The sequence below is a fragment of the Squalius cephalus genome, assembly GCF_949319135.1.
Source record: "Squalius cephalus genome assembly, chromosome: 19".
Taxonomy (NCBI): domain Eukaryota; kingdom Metazoa; phylum Chordata; class Actinopteri; order Cypriniformes; family Leuciscidae; genus Squalius; species Squalius cephalus.
This window is the reverse complement of record NC_137140.1, coordinates 36,545,111-36,564,870: the sequence shown is the minus strand read 5'-3', so window position 1 is coordinate 36,564,870 and position 19,760 is coordinate 36,545,111. Positions and strand designations below refer to the sequence as shown.

The 19,760-nt window shown below is 44.2% G+C and overlaps 1 protein-coding gene across 4 annotated transcripts in view; it reads left to right on the top strand.

The window, feature by feature from the left end:
- Positions 1-19,760, top strand: part of ryr2a (ryanodine receptor 2a (cardiac)) — a 109,888-nt gene that overhangs the window by 15,043 nt on the left and 75,085 nt on the right. For 3 of the 4 annotated variants that reach the window (XM_079850765.1, XM_079850764.1, XM_079850763.1), the window contains exons 1-7: positions 9,854-10,140; positions 11,352-11,456; positions 12,518-12,621; positions 14,002-14,085; positions 14,566-14,725; positions 15,178-15,325; positions 16,907-17,115. In XM_079850765.1, coding sequence (XP_079706891.1) covers positions 9,937-10,140; positions 11,352-11,456; positions 12,518-12,621; positions 14,002-14,085; positions 14,566-14,725; positions 15,178-15,325; positions 16,907-17,115 — 1,014 coding nt within the window. In that variant the 5' untranslated portion in view covers positions 9,854-9,936. Of the gene's footprint in view, positions 1-123; positions 281-1,486; positions 1,652-2,099; positions 2,222-2,978; positions 3,163-3,943; positions 4,080-4,700; positions 4,797-5,236; positions 5,356-5,790; positions 5,925-7,733; positions 7,976-9,072; positions 9,266-9,808; positions 10,141-10,808; positions 10,906-11,351; positions 11,457-12,517; positions 12,622-14,001; positions 14,086-14,565; positions 14,726-15,177; positions 15,326-16,906; positions 17,116-19,760 lie in introns of those variants that run through there. The other variant, XM_079850766.1, reaches the window with a different exon arrangement.

Sequence of the window (19,760 nt, the reverse complement as noted above, 5' to 3'; positions counted from 1 at the left end):
CAATTAAAGACAACACACTTCAGCAAAACATGATCAGCTCAAAGTGTCCCAATCATTTTTGGTTTGAGTGTGTATATATATATATGTGTGTGTGTGTGTGTGTGTGTGTGTTTGTATATGCAGGTGGAGCGGCAGTCACATCCGCTGGGGTCAGCCGTTTCGCTTGCGTCACGTGACCACCGGGAAATATCTCAGCATGATGGACGATCAAGGGCTCCTGCTGATGGACAAGGAGAAAGCGGACATCAAATCCACGGCTTTCTGCTTCCGTTCCTCAAAAGTGAGACTGACAATAACCTGAGCTTCTAATGCCTCATTATCAGATCACTTCATTTGCATACGAGTGAGAATGTAGATTAAGATCCTGAATCTGAGTTGGGATTTGTGCCAGGAAGCAAACAGGATTGAATGGAAGCCACATAAGAAACAAATCATGCTTTAGTAAATCATCATTATGACAAAAAGTCAAACTTAGGATATGCAAGTCATTATTATAAGTTGAAAAGTCGAAATTATGACATAAAGAGTCAATTTCGACTTTATCTCATAATTTACATTTTTTGTCAGAATTTAGACTTTAATCTCATAATTTAGAGGTTTTTTTTAATGTAATAATTATGACTTTATCAATATTATCGCCAAAATTATTAGAACACTTGGTATATTTAAGAGGTTTAGTTGTTATTTTCCAAGAGGACAATGACCCTAAACATTCTTCTAAGTATTGCCGGAACGATCTGCGACGGAATCTGCTGGAATATGGAAAATGATGAACTGGCCACACCAAATATTAAAGTTAAAAGTGGATGAAAACAGTATGACTCACTTCTGATATTTGTTGTGCTCAGAGCAACCATCATGTTTCATGAACATCATGAAATTAAATCATTATCAATATTTTCAGATTTGTCAGGTGTTCTAATAATCTTGGCCACCACTATAATATGTCATAATTATGGCTTAGAATATCATAATTTTGACTTTTCATCTCATAAATATGACTGTCATAATTTCAATTTTGTATTAGGATTGAGAATTATAACTGTAGAAAGAATAACTGTTGGCTGTTAATTGGCTGTTTTGTCACGAGTTTAGAGAAATATGAGCAGAAATGTGTTTTACATATCAGGTATTAAAATGTAATTTTTATTATTCGTAATTGTGTTCATAATTAATACAAATGTTTATGTTTTTTCATTCTAACGATTGATATTTTGATAAACTACACTGTTGTTAAACTAATATATCAAATCTCAAAATGTAACTATATCATCCATCTCTAATATTAAGATTATAAACATTAACATCATGATTTTCTGTAAAGCTGATTTGAATCTATGTGTGTGTGAAAAGAGAGACGTACAACTTTCTGAGTTGAGAGCTGTTAAAGTCGAATTGAACTCAGTTTTTAAATGTATATTTTTGCTGAACTCTTCTCAGGTCAGCATGAGTGTTTACCCATGATCCTCTGCTCCCTGTCCTGCAGGAGAAGCTGGACTTTGGCCTGAGGAAGGAGGTGGATGGGATGGGTGTCCCAGACATTAAATACGGAGACTCGGTCTGCTACATCCAGCACGTGGACGCCGGGCTCTGGCTCACATACCAGTCTGTGGACGCCAAGTGTGCGCGCATGGGCGGCGTCCAGAGGAAGGTGAGGACGTCACCGGCGTCACAGATAATTCACCATTCCACTCATCATGACACGCAGGGCTGGGCGTTGAATTCATGACTCGATGTTTTATTGATGAGTATTGGATGGCAGGAGCTACAGATAATGCTTAATCAAGTTTTGTTCACGCATCAACTGAAAACAGCACAGCCTAAAGGATCGATTCTTAGGATTTAAGAATCCATTGTGACAATCAAATCAATCATTCCAATCCGTCGCCTGTTTTACATGACAGTGTTTGACGGGAGGAAAGTGTGTGTCTGAGAGTTCAGTGATGCTTCATACGTGACGCGTGACGCCCTTGAGCTGCTTCTGAGTGAGATTCATTACAGACGCGTCAAACTCTCACACCCTCATGATTAGATGCACTCTACCACATCCGTGTGTGTGTGGATGATAAATGTAATGCACAGATGTGTGTGTGTTTTAGGCCATCATGCATCATGAGGGTCACATGGATGACGGATTGACGCTCTCGCGATCACAACACGAGGAGTCGCGCACCGCTAGAGTCATACGCAGCACCGTTTTCCTGTTCAACCGCTTCATCAGGTGACACACACACACACACACACACACACACACACACACAAACAACCGCTTCATCAGATGACACACACACACACACACACACACACACACACAAACAACCGCTTCATCAGATGACACACACACACACACACACACACAACCGCTTCATCAGGTGACACACACACACACACACACACACACACACACACACACACACACACACACAAACAACCGCTTCATCAGGTGACACACACACACACACACACACACACACACACACACAAACAACCGCTTCATCAGGTGACACACACACACACACACACACACACACACACACACACACACACACACAAACAACCGCTTCATCAGATGACACACACACACACACACACACACACACACACAACCGCTTCATCAGGTGACACACACACACACACACACACACACACACACACACACACAAACAACCGCTTCATCAGGTGACACACACACACACACACACACACACACACACACAAACAACCGCTTCATCAGGTGACACACACACACACACACACACACACACAACCGCTTCATCAGGTGACACACACACACACACACACACACACACTACCGCTTCATCAGGTGACACACACACACACACACACACACACACACACATACAACCGCTTCATCAGGTGACACACACACACACACACACCCACACACACACACACACACACACACACGCACACACACACACACACAGTGTTTTATCAGTAACGCTGCTCTTCTTCAGGGGTTTAGACACTCTGAGTAAGAAGGGAAACTCGTCCTCCCTGGATCTGCCCATCGAGTCGGTCAGTCTGAGTCTTCAGGATCTGATCGGATACTTTCATCCGCCCGACGAGCACCTGGAGCACGAGGACAAACAGAACCGGCTCCGGGCGCTCAAGAGCCGACAGAACCTGTTCCAGGAGGAGGTGCGGAGCCCAGCCGATCACACAACACACACACACAACTCACATCAACACACACAACGTCAGTGTCGGCCTCGGAGGGCTTCGTTTTAATCAGAAATCTGTGATGATTCTGTTATCGTGACACTAATACCCATAAAACCACAAAGCAGATCTCCATCCCTGATCTGCTCACACCACATCTACTACATAAGAGATATATGTTGGACGCTTAACATATAACATAATAGGAGATGATCTCTGGGCTTCTGTTCTGGAGAAATAATAAAGGATAAATAATAATGTTTAAACTGTCTTGTTAATTCAGAGGTCACTGAATAACTTTCTTCACTTTATGTAGAATAAAACACAGATTGACGCGGACGTCTCCTGATGTTTCAGAGAGATCTCAGAAGTGTTGAGCTGCACTAGGAAAGTGTGTTTTGTGAATGATATCTAAAGATGAACTTATGAACATGAGGTTATACTTGATTTAACTCGGAACAGAGGAGTATTTCTGCTGTTGTGTACATGAAGAATCATAAAGTAATAGTACTAGTTAACTCAGACAAACCACACATTTGACCTCAGATATTTCTCACACACTCAGTTACAGCTGTAGATCCTGAATGTGTGATTGCTCACTCAGTGTGTGCTGTTTAGATTTATCCAGAGGGATTCAGGAGAACGGTTTGAGACGATGTTGGTATTTCAACTGCAAGCTCAACGGCCTCATGATCTGTGAAGAAGGAAGCTCATGCATGACTTCATGTGTGTGTGTGTGTGTGTGTGTGTGTGTCTCTAGGGAATGATCAACCTGGTGCTGGAGTGTATCGATCGCTTGCATGTCTACAGCAGTGCGGCTCATTTTGCAGATGTTGCCGGTAAAGAAGCCGGAGAATCCTGGAAGTCCATCCTGAACTCCCTCTACGAGCTCCTCGGTATGATCCATATTTCATCTGCATACATCAATATTGGGTGTAAAGCTGCTGACTGTGACCCGTGAGCGCAGACGCGTCTCAGCCGTGTTCCTCTGCTCAGGAGAGGCGGACTGTGTTCACAATAGCGTTCTAGTACCTGATTATAATGATTATTCTGCATTTGTAATTCTGTTTGTGTAAAAATGTCTGAACTTTTGATCAAATAGTGAGTAAATGGAGAATGTCAGGTGCGTTGTGTATTGGACACAGTGTGCTCTGTTGTACACTGCATATTCTGACACATAGCAGATCATCTAGAACAGCGGTCGGCAACACCGCGGCCCAAAACTGGCATATAAACTGACCCGCCGTTCTGAAATAGATCTGTCATGACAGCAAATGATACAGTTAATATTCACAATATGGAAAGAGGAAATAAAACATAGTTCGTTAAGATCATTACTGAAACATGTCATTAATGGGCTGGGCTTATTCAAGATCACACTCACACTGCACACACACTGCTGTGATTCAGTTATAGCTCAGCTGTTCCACTTCTGAAGAGCTTCTGTCCTAATGTGTGTTCTTATTATTCTCTTCACATCATCATCCGTCTGTGTGTGTGTGTGTGTGTGTGTGTAGCTGCTCTGATCAGAGGAAACAGGAAGAATTGTGCCCAGTTCTCCAGCTCTCTGGATTGGCTGATCAGTCGTCTGGAGAGGTTGGAAGCGTCATCAGGTATGTAGCATGTAACGTGTGTGTGATGAGTGTTCACTGCACAGGTGTGTTCAGGCAGACACATGTGATGTCACTGAGTCATGTGATGAGTGATGAGCTGGGAAGAACCATCATGTGCAGACGAGGACAGACAGGTCGTGAGGTCATGCTGGTTAGATTAAGTTTGAGTGAGTCCGACAGTGGACAGTTATCAGCGCTCAGACACACACCACACCAGCACCAGTGACCCGCAGGAGCACACACACTCTTCACCACACACTCTTAGACCTGTGAAGGTCATTATATTAGATCACAGATGTGTGTGTGTGTGTGTGTGTGTGTGTGTGTGTGTGTGTGTGTGTGTGTGTGTGCTGGGATGTGATGTTATGATGTGATGGTTGTGGATTGTGTTGTGATGTGTGTGTGCTGTGATGTGATGGTTGTGTTGTGTGTGTCTGCAGGGATTCTGGAGGTTTTGCACTGTGTTCTGGTGGAGAGTCCAGAAGCTCTGAACATCATTAAAGAGGGACACATCAAATCCATCATCTCACTGCTGGACAAACACGGACGCAACTACAAGGTGACTGCAGATACTGTGTGTGTGTGTGTGTGTGTGTGTGTGTGTGTGTGTCAAACTCTTTTATGCTCATGTGGTGTTGTTGATTCAGTTCAGTTGGACTGTTGAAAGCGATTCACAGATTGATTTCCCAGTGTGAACGTGCCTTTATATTGAGTTCAGTTACTAGTTTTCATGGTTTTTTTAGCTGGTTATGATCTTTGAGTTATTTATCTATTCATGTTCAATACTATCACCCTAATTAAGATCCTTTCTGATGATATGCCTGTTGTTATGAAAATGAATTGTTCAGTATTTGCATGTGTTTGATTTTATTAAATTAAATATTTTCAAAATGCATTGTCAAATTGCTTCGTGGCGTGTCTAGCTGGTGCCGATTAGCCTGTAGCTCCAGTTGTCCATTAGCTTGCCTGACGCCGGTGTGTTGGTGATGTTCAGGTTCTGGATGTCCTGTGTTCTCTCTGCGTGTGTCACGGCGTGGCGGTTCGCTCCAATCAGCACCTGATCTGTGATAATCTGCTGCCCGGCCGAGACCTGCTGCTCCAGACGCGTCTCGTCAACCACGTCAGCAGGTACGAGAGCGACGCATCACTTCCTGTCCAGCACTCGCACTCTCTCAATCACTCTAACCCTGCGTCTCAGTGTCCACACTATCCACCCTAAAGAGTATGTGAGATTACAATAACTGTGTCCTAAAGTGTGGTGTGTGGATCCATGCGGATCCATGCTCACTATAAAGGCTAATATTACCCACAACCCATTGCGCTTTGGAGGAGGAACTTCAAACACGAGTAAAAACTGTAGAAAACTACAAAACATGGTGAATATGCGCGACCAGCGGTGAGAGGTTTAGATAAAGGTTTGAGTGACCAATTAAAGTTTAACCTGATATAAAAATATTTATTTAATGTTATCCGTGTTATATTTCATCTTCAATAACAATGTGGACTTTTATAAAGATCCATTTGGCCATTAACTTTTAAATGCATCATCATACATTAATATGAGGAGAGTCTCCGCATGAAAGACCCGCGACTGCAGATCAACGAGCTTCTGCATTTCTCTCCGATACACAGGGAAATGAAATGTGGAGGATTTTATCTTTGACAAGATGTTTGACATGCCAGTTTATGTGACAGGATGATTGACAGGCCAGTTTGCATGACAGGATGATTGACAGGATGATTGACAGGCCAGTTTGCATGACAGGATGATTGACAGGATGATTGACAGGCCAGTTTGCATGACAGGATGATTGACAGGCCAGTTTGCGTGACAGGATGATTGACAGGCCAGTTTGCGTGACAGGATGATTGACAGGCCAGTTTGCATGACAGGATGATTGACAGGCCAGTTTGCGTGACAGGATGATTGACAGGATGATTGACTGGCCAGTTTGCATGACAGGATGATTGACAGGCCAGTTTGCATGACAGGATGATTGACAGGCCAGTTTGCGTGACAGGATGATTGACAGGCCAGTTTGCATGACAGGATGATTGACAGGATGATTGACAGGCCAGTTTGCATGACAGGATGATTGACAGGCCAGTTTGCATGACAGGATGATTGACAGGATGATTGACAGGCCAGTTTGCATGACAGGATGATTGACATGCCAGTTTGTGTGACAGGATGATTGACAGGATGATTGACAGGCCAGTTTGCATGACAGGATGATTGACATGCCAATTTGTGTGACAGGATGATTGACAGGATGATTGACAGGCCAGTTTGCATGACAGGATGATTGACTGGCCAGTTTGCGTGACAGGATGATTGACAGGCCAGTTTGCATGACAGGATGATTGACAGGCCAGTTTGCATGACAGGATGATTGACAGGCCAGTTTGCGTGACAGGATGATTGACAGGCCAGTTTGCGTGACAGGATGATTGACAGACCAGTTTGCGTGACAGGATGATTGACAGGCCAGTTTGCATGACAGGATGATTGACAGGCCAATTTGCATGACAGGATGATTGACAGGCCAGTTTGCGTGACAGGATGATTGACAGGCCAGTTTGCGTGACAGGATGATTGACAGGCCAGTTTGCGTGACAGGATGATTGACAGACCAGTTTGCGTGACAGGATGATTGACAGGCCAGTTTGCGTGACAGGATGATTGACAGGCCAGTTTGCGTGACAGGATGATTGACAGGCCAGTTTGCGTGACAGGATGCGTGTAACTAAGCGACAGCAACCGTTAAAGACGCAGCTGTATGACGTGATAGTGTGTCCCAAAGCTTGTCTACTCTTCTGCTACACACTCAAAAGCTTGCACTTTTTCTTCACAAAAGAGTACATACTTTGAGGGCGTAGTATAAGTATGTGAATTGAGACGCAGCAAATCACTCAATCTCTGTGTTTCTCATTCAGCATGAGGCCCAACATCTTCCTGGGTGTGAGTGAAGGCTCCGCCCAGTACAGGAAGTGGTATTATGAGCTCATCGTGGACCAGGTGCAGGCGTTCGTGACGGGGGAGCCCACGCACCTGCGGGTGGGCTGGGCCTCGACTCAGGGATACGCGCCGTATCCGGGCGGAGGAGAGGGATGGGGCGGCAACGGCGTCGGGGACGACCTCTACTCGTACGGCTTCGACGGCCTTCACCTGTGGGCAGGTAACAACACATCTGCTCTTTTCCTTCCTGTTCTTTAATCAATAGTGTTATTCACTGCTTCATGCCAGATTCATGTGTACCTATTTAAAGGGGTGGTTGATTATGATTTGACTTTTCTAACTTTAGTTAGTGTGTAATGTTGCAGTTTGAGCATAAACAACATCTGCAAAGTTACAACGTTCAAAGTTCAAAGCAAAGGGAGATATTTGGTTTAAAAATAAATCGTTTTTTAAGGACTATAACAAATGTCTGGTTGAGACTACACAACATTCCTCCCGGGTTAGTGACATCACCAACCCTAGAATTTACATAACCCCACCCCCGGGTTAGAGACATCACCAACCCTAAAATTGACATAACCCCGCCCCCGGGAACACGCAGTGCATGTTGAGAAGAGGAAGAGTTGTTGTAGTCGAGCTCATTTGTGAGTTCAGGCTAAAGCTGTCGCATCCGTCTTTTCACATTTATTGCAATACAAATGCAGAATCATGTCACTCTGTAGGCATCGTACAACAGTTCCCACACGAGCGATTTATAGATTATCATGACAGAATATGCTAATTTAAAATAGTTAACTCCACATCAGCAACACAAACTCATCAACTAGCCGCTGAGTCTCTCAATCATTGTCCGACACACACACACACACAAGCTCTTGAAGCTCCGGGAGCAGCAGCTCATTTGCATTTAAAGGGACACACACTAAACAACGCGTTTTTACTGACCCTCAAAAAGGGAGAACTTTAACATGCTGTGCGAAATATCTGTGGGGTATTTAGAGCTGAAGCTTCACACACACACTCTGGGGACAACAGAGACTTACTTTACATCTTGTGAAAAGGGGCGTTATACCACCCCTTTAACCCTATTTTGGGGACACATTTGTATCCAGAAGTGTGCTGAGAAAACCTAATCATTATCGGCTATAATTATCAGTCATAACATTTGCCATCAAAACCAGTATATAGACCAGTATTGGGTATCTGAGTAAACGTGTATGTGAGATATTTGCTGATGGTGGTAAAAACAGCACATCACCAGCAGTTCAATGAGCCATAGGCGATGATGTGAAATGTAACATGGTCTGTGATTGGCAGGTTGTGTGGCGCGTTCGGTCAGCTCACCCAATCAGCACCTGCTTCGGGCCGAGGACGTGGTCAGCTGCTGTCTGGACCTCAGCGCTCCCAGCATCTCCTTCAGGATCAACGGCCAGCCGGTCCAGGGCATGTTCGAGAACTTCAACTCCGACGGACTCTTCTTCCCTGTCGTGTCCTTCTCCGCTGGAGTCAAGTGAGTGCCTTTAGCCACGCCCCCTCTGCTCATTGGTCAGTCTGACAGACGGCCCTGCCCTGAACTCTTGTGATTGGCTGAGACAGTTTTGTCGGCTGCCGCTTTAAAGGGATAGTTCACCCAAAAATTTAAATTAGCCCATGATTTACTCTCCCTCAAGTGAGAAACGGTCCCATTATAAACGGGAAACGAGAAACGGTCCCATTCGCTGCCATTATAAAGCTGGGAAGAGCCAGGACATTTTTAATATAACTCTGATTGTGTTCGTCTGAAAGAAGAATGTCATACACACCTAGGATGGTGAGTAAATCATGGGCTCACTTTTCATTTTTGGTTGAACAATCCCTTTAAATGCTCGAGCTCTGTAAAGCTGGATGGATTCTGATTGGCTGTTAGTGTTTTTATCCTTCATCAGCTGGAAAATCGTGATAAATCATTCCTCTGTGTTGTGATTAAAACGATTAAAACTTTATAGTTAAGTTATCATTATGGTTCATTATAGTATTAGTCGTTATTGTTGACGTTAACGCTCCTCCTCCTCAGAGTGCGCTTCCTGTTGGGCGGTCGTCATGGCGAGTTCAAGTTCCTGCCTCCATCCGGTTACGCTCCGTGTTTCGAGGCAGTTTTACCGCGAGAGAAGCTGAGAGTGGAGAACAGTCAGGAGTATAAACATGATCACGGGAGAACACGAGACCTCCTCGGACCCACGGTCACACTGTCACAGGCAGCCTTCACCCCTACACCTGTGGACACCAGTCAGGTACATACACACACACTCACACACACACACACACACACACACACGAGACCTCCTCGGACCCACGGTCACACTGTCACAGGCAGCCTTCACCCCTACACCTGTGGACACCAGTCAGGTACACACACACTCTCACACACACACACACACACACACACACACACACACACACACACACACACACACACACACACACACACACACACGAGACCTCCTCGGACCCACGGTCACACTGTCACAGGCAGCCTTCACCCCAACACCTGTGGACACCAGTCAGGTACACACACACTCTCACACTCTCACACACACACACACACACACACACACACACACACACACACACACACACACACACGAGACCTCCTCGGACCCACGGTCACACTGTCACAGGCAGCCTTCACCCCTACACCTGTTGACACCAGTCAGGTACACACACACTCTCACACTCACACACACTCACACACACACACACACACACACACACACACACACACACACACACACACACACACACACACACACGAGACCTCCTCGGACCCACGGTCACACTGTCACAGGCAGCCTTCACCCCTACACCTGTTGACACCAGTCAGGTACACACACACTCACACACACACACACACACACACACACACACACACACACACACACACACGAGACCTCCTCGGACCCACGGTCACACTGTCACAGGCAGCCTTCACCCCTACACCTGTTGACACCAGTCAGGTACACACACACTCTCACACTCACACACACTCACACACACACACACACACACACACACACACACACACACACACACACACACACACGAGACCTCCTCGGACCCACGGTCACACTGTCACAGGCAGCCTTCACCCCAACACCTGTGGACACCAGTCAGGTACACACACACTCACACACACACACACACACACACACACACACACACACACACACACACACACTCTTGTACATCTATCTTTATAAGGACATTCATTGACCTTAACCTTACCCATCACAACTAAGTGCCTAACCCGTCCCCTGACCCTAACCCGACCCTTAACCTCATTATAACCTTATCCCTAAAACCAAGTCTTGACCCTCAAACAGGCCTTTAAAGGCTCTCAGAGACTGAGGACCGGCCAACATGTCCTCACTTTACTCTCTCTGTCCTCACTCCAGTGGTCTAACACACAAACTGGTTCTCACAAAGATAGTTGTACAAGTACACACACACACACACACACACACACACACACACACACACATTCTCATGTTCTTTGTGCCGTTCATGAACATGTTCAGGCGTGATGATCGTGTGTGTGTGATGGTTTTTCTGGTGTGTAGATCGTGCTGCCGCCACATCTTGAGCGGATCCGAGAGAAACTGGCGGAGAACATCCATGAGCTGTGGGTGATGAACAAGATCGACCTCGGGTGGACCTACGGAACGGTGCGTCACACACACACACACGCCTTCTGTTCCTTTCCTCTGTGGACGTTTCAAACGCTTCTGCTGAATCAGCGATTCACAAACATTTTCATCAGCTGAATATATATATATATATTTAGATAATTTAACAAAACTTTCACTTGTTTGGTGTTCTCTGATGTCAGTTAGAAGTTACTTGTTGACATGCAGATAAAGAAATATAATATTTCATTTGTTTTAGGACATTGTTTATTGTTTATTACTGTTTTTATTTTTTAATTATTTATTTTAATTAGAATTTTTTGTTGATTAATAATCACTTAATTATTAATTATTAATAAATATATATAATTTATTTATATTTATTCCAAAGACGTTGTTTAATCTTTTTATATTTTAATTTGAATATATTTGTTTTATTTTCAAATTATTTATTTGTTTATTTATTATTTATTTATGTAATTCATTTACAATTGAATTGGTAATTCATATTCAAACAAATATAACATAATTTAATATAATATTTTAATACATTATAATAAAAGCATTGTTTATTTTGATTGTTATTTTCAAAAGATTTATTTTAATTTGCCTTTTTTATTGTTTCATTAATTATTAGCCTTCACGTGACAAAATAATCATAATACGTTCTTGGTTTTAATTACTGTAAATAAAGTTGAAGTTCCTGCCATAATCTTTTAATGTTCCTCATTTATTCCCTATAAAATCTGTAAAATTAACATCAAACGTGTATTTTTCTGTATAATATGTGTGTGGAAAACTCTGGGCCTCAAGTTTACTTGTATAGAGCTTTTCAGGATTCATGTTCGTTTAAAGCAGCTTTATATAGATCGGCGTCTTAAAGCCTCTGACACCGGAGTGTGTGTTCCAGCTCTCTGATTGGTCACACTGTGTTTACAGTAAGTCACACGGTGTGATGTCAGGGTCTCTCTCTTCACTATGACCCTCTTTCTGATGAATTGAGATTTTGATGAATTCCTCCCAAGATGTCTGTTTCTGCATCGTGTTATGAATGCTCAGATGTGTAACACACACATGATCCCCTGTTGTTGATGATGCAGGTGAGGGATGATAACAAACGTCAGCACCCGTGTCTGGTCGAGTTCTCCAGACTTCCTGAGCAAGAGCGCAGCTACAACCTGCAGATGTCTCAGGAGACGCTCAAGTAAGCATGTTTATTCATTTGAGGTCGTGATTTACTAAAAATGACTATTTAGTTATAATTGAAGATGTTTTTATTGAATGCTATTTTATTTTGGGGCAATTTTATATTCATATATGGTTTAACCCTCCGGCGCCATGTTCTGCTGGAAGTTTTTCACACGCAAAAGTGAATAAAATTCGAATTAAATCAAATACCAAAATGATTAATATTAGCATGAACTTACTAAACATAACAGCATAGTTTTATATGATTTCTGTTTGTGTTTTAGCTGCTGTATGTGTCATTATAACTACATCTACAGTGGAGTTTTACATTTACATTTATGCATTCGGCAGAAGCTTTTATCCAAAGCGACTTACATTGTATTTCAAGATACACATTTACATTCTTACCAGTTCTTGCTTTCCCTGGGAATCGAACCCATGACCTTGGTGTTGCAAGCGCTAACACCGTCCACTGTTTGAGCTACAGGAAAGCAACAGCTCCCATAGCTCAATTTTTATTTTAAATAAAAGTTTTAATTATGTGTGTGCGTGATGTGATGAAGAGTGTGAGAGATCTGATGTGTGTGTGTGTGTGTGTGTGTGTGTGTGCATGATGTGATGAAGAGTGTGAGAGATCTGATGTGTGTGTGTGTGTGTGTGTGTGTGTGTGTGTGTGTGTGTGTGCGCGCATGATGTGATGAAGAGTGTGAGAGATCTGATGTGTGTGTGTGTGTGTGTGTGTGTGTGTGTGTGCGTGATGTGATGAAGAGTGTGAGAGATCTGATGTGTGTGTGTGTGTGTGTGTGTGTGTGTGTGTGTGTGCATGATGTGATGAAGAGTGTGAGAGATCTGATGTGTGTGTGTGTGTGTGTGTGCGCGCATGATGTGATGAAGAGTGCGAGAGATCTGATGTGTGTGTGTGTGTGTGTGTGTGTGTGTGTGTGTGTGTGCGCATGATGTGATGAAGAGTGTGAGAGATCTGATGTGTGTGTGTGTGATGTGATGATGAGCGTGAGAGATCTGATGTGTGTGTGTGTGTGTGTGTGATGTGATGATGAGTGTGAGGGATCTGATGTGTGTGTGTGTGTGTGTGTGTGTGTGTGTGTGTGTGTGTGTGTGAGATGTGATGATGAGTGTGAGAGATCTGATGTGTGTGTGTGTGTGTGTGTGTGTGTGATGTGATGATGAGTGTGAGAGATCTGATGTGTGTGTGAGAGATCTGATGTGTGTGTGAGAGATCTGATGTGTGTGTGTGTGATGTGATGATGTGTGTGAGAGATCTGATGTGTGTGTGAGAGATCTGATGTGTGTGAGAGATCTGATGTGTGTGTGTGTGATGTGATGATGTGTGTGAGAGATCTGATGTGTGTGTGAGAGATCTGATGTGTGTGTGCAGGACTCTTCTGGCGCTCGGCTGTCATGTCGGTGTGGCTGATGAACGAGCGGCAGAGAACGTCAAAAATCTCAAGCTGTCAGCCAAGTGAGTGTGTGAAACTTCTCCTTATATTAACATGTTTGTGTGTCTGGATATATTCAGACTCTGCTGTCACCGTCAGACGTCTAGTTAAGCTAACTAGCTCTGGGGTCTCATTTATAAACGTGTGTACGCCACTTCCCACGCACGAGCAGTGATCTATCATAACACACTTGACTGAAGGATGTGTGAGTACACCTGTAAGTAACTCTGATCCTGCGTACGAACATCTGGAGATAAAGCAGTTTAACGACACCGATGATGATCTGAGCGAAACCACTTTAATATTCATTATGAGTATATTTTTGGGCTTTGGGGCGCAGATACACTCAGTGCGGATCCTACACACAGTTTTATAAATGAGAGCTCTGTTGTAGGGCTTTCTCAGACCCTTCCATATAGAACCTGTTCTTCTAAGCGTGTGGTTAGTGTTGGTTGATCTAGTGTGTTCGCGTACGGATGGGTTAGTGTGTGTTCTGCTGTCAGGTACGAGCTCTCCTGCGGGTATAAACCGGCACCGATGGACCTGAGCCACATCAAACTGGCGTCGACCCAGGAGGCCATGGTGGACAAACTGGCAGAGAACGCTCACAACGTGTGGGCCAGAGACCGCATCCGACAGGGCTGGACATACGGCATACAGCAGGTCAGTGTGTGTAGTGTGTGTGTTGTGTGCATCAGACAGGCTCCGTCCCAAACCCTACATAGGTGCTTCCGAAATGCGCACTGCATGGTTGGACTGTTTTAAATGTTGCGTTCAAGTCGTGTCAGAAAGACAGAGTTGAACACAAATGAATGCCACCACACAGTCATGATTAAAAGTGAGAAACTGAACTTGAAAGGGAAATGGTGCTGGTCTTTTCTCCTCTATTGTTCTTTATATCCGAGTGAAACGCTTCTGGTTTAGGTTTGAAGTGTTTCATTCATTGAATTGTCAAAAATAGGCATATGAATACCATGGTTTTACATTGAATTTACATTAGGAATGACTCGACTGTGATTTACACGCACTGACAGTGTGAGCCTGAAGCAGTGAGGTTCAGGGTTCTGTCTGGATCAGGACGAGTCTCTCACACACACGTCTCTGTGTCTCTGCAGGACATCAAGAGCCGGAGAAACCCTCGCCTCGTTCCGTACGTTCTTCTGGACGAGAGGACCAAGAAATCAAACAAGGACAGTCTTCGGGAAGCTGTGCGGACACTGCTGGGATACGGATACAATCTGGAGGCTCCGGATCAGGACCACGGTACCATGAGAATAACACACTACACACACTGCCCCGTGTGCACGACACGGAGTACTGCGCTCATCTGACATCGATAGCAGGGTTATTATCCTGAACTAAAACTAAAGCCAAAAAAATAACATTTTTATTACTTGAAATGAAATAAAATATAAAAAACGTATTTATTTCAGCTAGTTGCTACTATTGTGCTAAAATAACTGAAACTAATAAGCTAAAAATAAAAGCAACTATATAGATTAATATAAAGGACAGAAACACACAACAAAATTACTAAAACTTACTAAAATTAAAATAAAAAAGATAATATCCTAAAAAAAAAATCTAAATATTATAAAATTACTAAATAAACTAAAATAACAAATAAAAACTATATAGACTAATACAAAGGACAAAAACACATCAAAATTAATCACACTTTAGCTAAAATTAAAATGAAAACAGACAATATAAAATTCAAAATATTACCAGAACTATTATGGTATATCAGTGATACTAAAATAACATTTTCATTACTTTAAATGAATTAAACTTTAACTGAAATAAAATAAAATATTATAAAATAATAATATATAATAAAATAATATAACTTATTTAGTTTAAATTGAAGTACAAAAATAGTGAAAACTAATAAATAAACTAAAACTTAATAAAAACTATATAGACATATTTAAAAAACAAAACAAATAACAATGACAAAAACACAACAAACTTATTAAAATTAAAACAAAATATCAAAAGTAAAATCTAATTTGAAATATCAACAAACTATAATAATACATCAATGATAGTAAAGTAATTCCTTGATGTGTTGTTGTATTAAACATGACTAGCCGCAGCTTCAGGGTTGGGGGCGGGGCTAGAGTCCACAGAGCATTTGATTGGACAGAAAATCTCTGTTGGTGTTACAGCAGAAAGAGTCTGTACAGTTTGAATGCAAATATCTTCTAAATGTGATTTTGTCATAGTTTTGGAGAACAAGAGATTAATGTGAGACACAACAGCCAAAAACATTGTTTTTTCATGCACTGGTCAGTTTTGAGGTCTATTTTTGCTTCCATAACATGTGACTAGTGGAAAGAAAACATCACAAAACACGTTTAATTGTTTATTTTAATGCACTTTATCTAAATCCATCTCTTTAAAGTCAGAATTCTCCACTTCTATATTCTAAAGGTTTGCTCATGTATCATTCACATGATTTATAGAACATATTACTATGGAAGCTTGTTTCCACCACAGAATAAAAAATAAAAAAGGTAATTGCGACTTTTTATCTTGCAATTCTGACTTTATATCATGCAATTCTGAGATAAAAAGTCGCAATTATCTTTAAAAAAAACATTATTCTGTGGCGGAAACAATCTTACATAGATTACTCCTAAAAACATGATTATGAATTATGATTTTCTGTCTGTTGACTGTATTTTCTGATTTAAGGAGTGATAAAAAGAGAGCCTTTCATGTCTGGCTTTATGCAATGTTCAGATTTCAGTTCTGGAAATGTATGCAAATGAGTCCATATTTAATGAGAAGATGCCTAATTTGCATATGCGAACATCAGAAAGCGTGTGTTTTGCGCAGCTGGTCGAGCAGACGAGGGTCTTCTGTCTGCCGAACGCTTCCGGATCTTCCGGGCCGAGAAGTCGTACAGCGTGAGTGTGGGCCGGTGGTACTTCGAGCTGGAGGTGGTGACGGCGGGGGAGATGCGGGTGGGATGGGCCAGGCCCGGATGTCTGCCGGACCAGGAGCTCGGATCGGACGAGCAGGCCTTCGTCTTCGACGGATTCAAGGTCAAGCCTCAGAATAAACCCCATTACAATCAGAGGCTAGTTGCATTAACTGCTAAGTCTAGTCTTAGAACTATAACCTCCGCAGCCACTCATGTCCATCAGCGTCATCATAACCATCACATTTTTTCTGATTTGAGTGATCCATCTGTATCATGCTAGCTAAATGTGTTTAATGTGTGAATCCTTACTAAAAATGCAGTTCTACAATGGGCCGTTGTTAACATGAATTGTACTCGTGATGCAGCGGTAGTGGAGCGCTCTCGAAGCGAGTGAAAACCCCAACACTCCGACTTTTAAAACACCCGCTCCGCCCTCCATTCAATATCACACCGCTCTGCTCACACTCACACTCACACTCACACACACACACACTCCGCTCACACTCACACTCACACTCTCACTCACACTCACACTCACACTCCACTCACACTCTCACTCCGCTCACACTCACACTCTCACTCTCACTCTCACTCCGCTCACACTCCACTCACACTCTCACTCTCACTCCGCTCACACTCACACTCACACTCACACTCTCACTCTCACTCCGCTCACACTCACACTCCACTCACACTCCGCTCACACTCTCACTCCGCTCACACTCACTCTCACACACTCACACTCACACTCCACTCACACACTCACACTCACACTCCACTCTCACTCTCACTCCGCTCACACTCACACACTCACACTCCGCTCACACTCTCACTCCGCTCACACTCACACTCCACTCACACTCCGCTCACACTCTCACTCCGCTCACACTCACTCTCACACACTCACACTCACACTCCACTCACACACTCACACTCCACTCTCACTCTCACTCCGCTCACACTCACACTCCACTCACACTCCGCTCACACTCTCACTCCGCTCACACTCACTCTCACACACTCACACTCACACTCCACTCACACACTCACACTCACACTCCACTCTCACTCTCACTCCGCTCACACTCACACACTCACACTCTCACTCTAACTCTCACTCCGCTCACACACTCACACTCTCACTCCACTCACACTCTAACTCTCACTCCGCTCACACTCACACTCTCACTCTCACTCCGCTCACACTCACACACTCACACTCTCACTCTAACTCTCACTCCGCTCACACACTCACACTCTCACTCCACTCACACTCTAACTCTCACTCCGCTCACACTCACACTCTCACTCTCACTCCGCTCACACTTACACTCCACTCACACTCCGCTCACACTCTCACTCCGCTCACACTCACTCTCACACACTCACACTCACACTCCACTCACACACTCACACTCACACTCCACTCTCACTCTCACTCCGCTCACACTCACACACTCACACCCCACTCACACTCACACTCTCACTCCGCTCACACTCTCACTCCACTCACACTCACACACTCACACTCACACTCCACTCTCACTCTCACTCCGCTCACACTCACACACTCACACCCCACTCACACTCACACTCTCACTCCGCTCACACTCTCACTCCGCTCACACTCACTCTCACACACTCACACTCACACTCCACTCACACACTCACACTCACACTCCACTCTCACTCTGCTCACACTCACACACTCACACCCCACTCACACTCACACTCTCACTCCGCTCACACTCTCACTCCACTCACATTCTCACTCTCACTCCGCTCTGCTCACACTCACACTCCACTCTGCTCACACACTCACACTCACACTCTCACTCTCACTCTCACTCTCACTCCGCTCACACTCACACTCACACTCTCACTCCGCTCACACTCACACTCACACTCTCATTCTCACTCTCACTCCGCTCTGCTCACACTCACACTCCACTCACACTCTCACTCTCACTCCGCTCACACTCACTCTCTCACACTCACACTCCACTCACACTCACTCTCTCACACTCACACTCCACTCTGCTCACACACTCACACTCCACTCTGCTCACACACTCACACTCACACTCTCACTCCGCTCACACTCACACTCACACTCTCACTCTCACTCCGCTCACACTCACACTCCACTCACACTCTCACTCCGCTCACACTCACACTCTCACTCTCACTCCGCTCACACTCCACTCACACTCTCACTCTCACTCCGCTCACACTCACACACTCTCACTCCGCTCACACTCACACACTCTCACTCCGCTCACACTCACACTCCACTCACACTCACACTCCACTCACACTCTCACTCTCACTCCGCTCACACTCACACACTCTCACTCCGCTCACACTCACACACTCTCACTCCGCTCACACTCACACTCCACTCACACTCTCACTCTCACTCCGCTCACACTCCACTCACACTCTCACTCTCACTCTCACTCCGCTCACACTCACACACTCTCACTCCGCTCACACTCACACACTCTCACTACGCTCACACTCACACTCCACTCACACTCTCACTCTCACTCCGCTCACACTCACACTCACACTCACACTCCACTCACACTCTCACTCTCACTCCGCTCTGCTCACACTCCACTCACACTCACACACTCACACTCACACTCTCACTCTCACTCCGCTCTGCTCACACACTCACACTCCACTCACATTCTCACTCTCACTCCGCTCTGCTCACACTCCACTCACACTCACTCCACTCTGCTCACACACTCACACTCT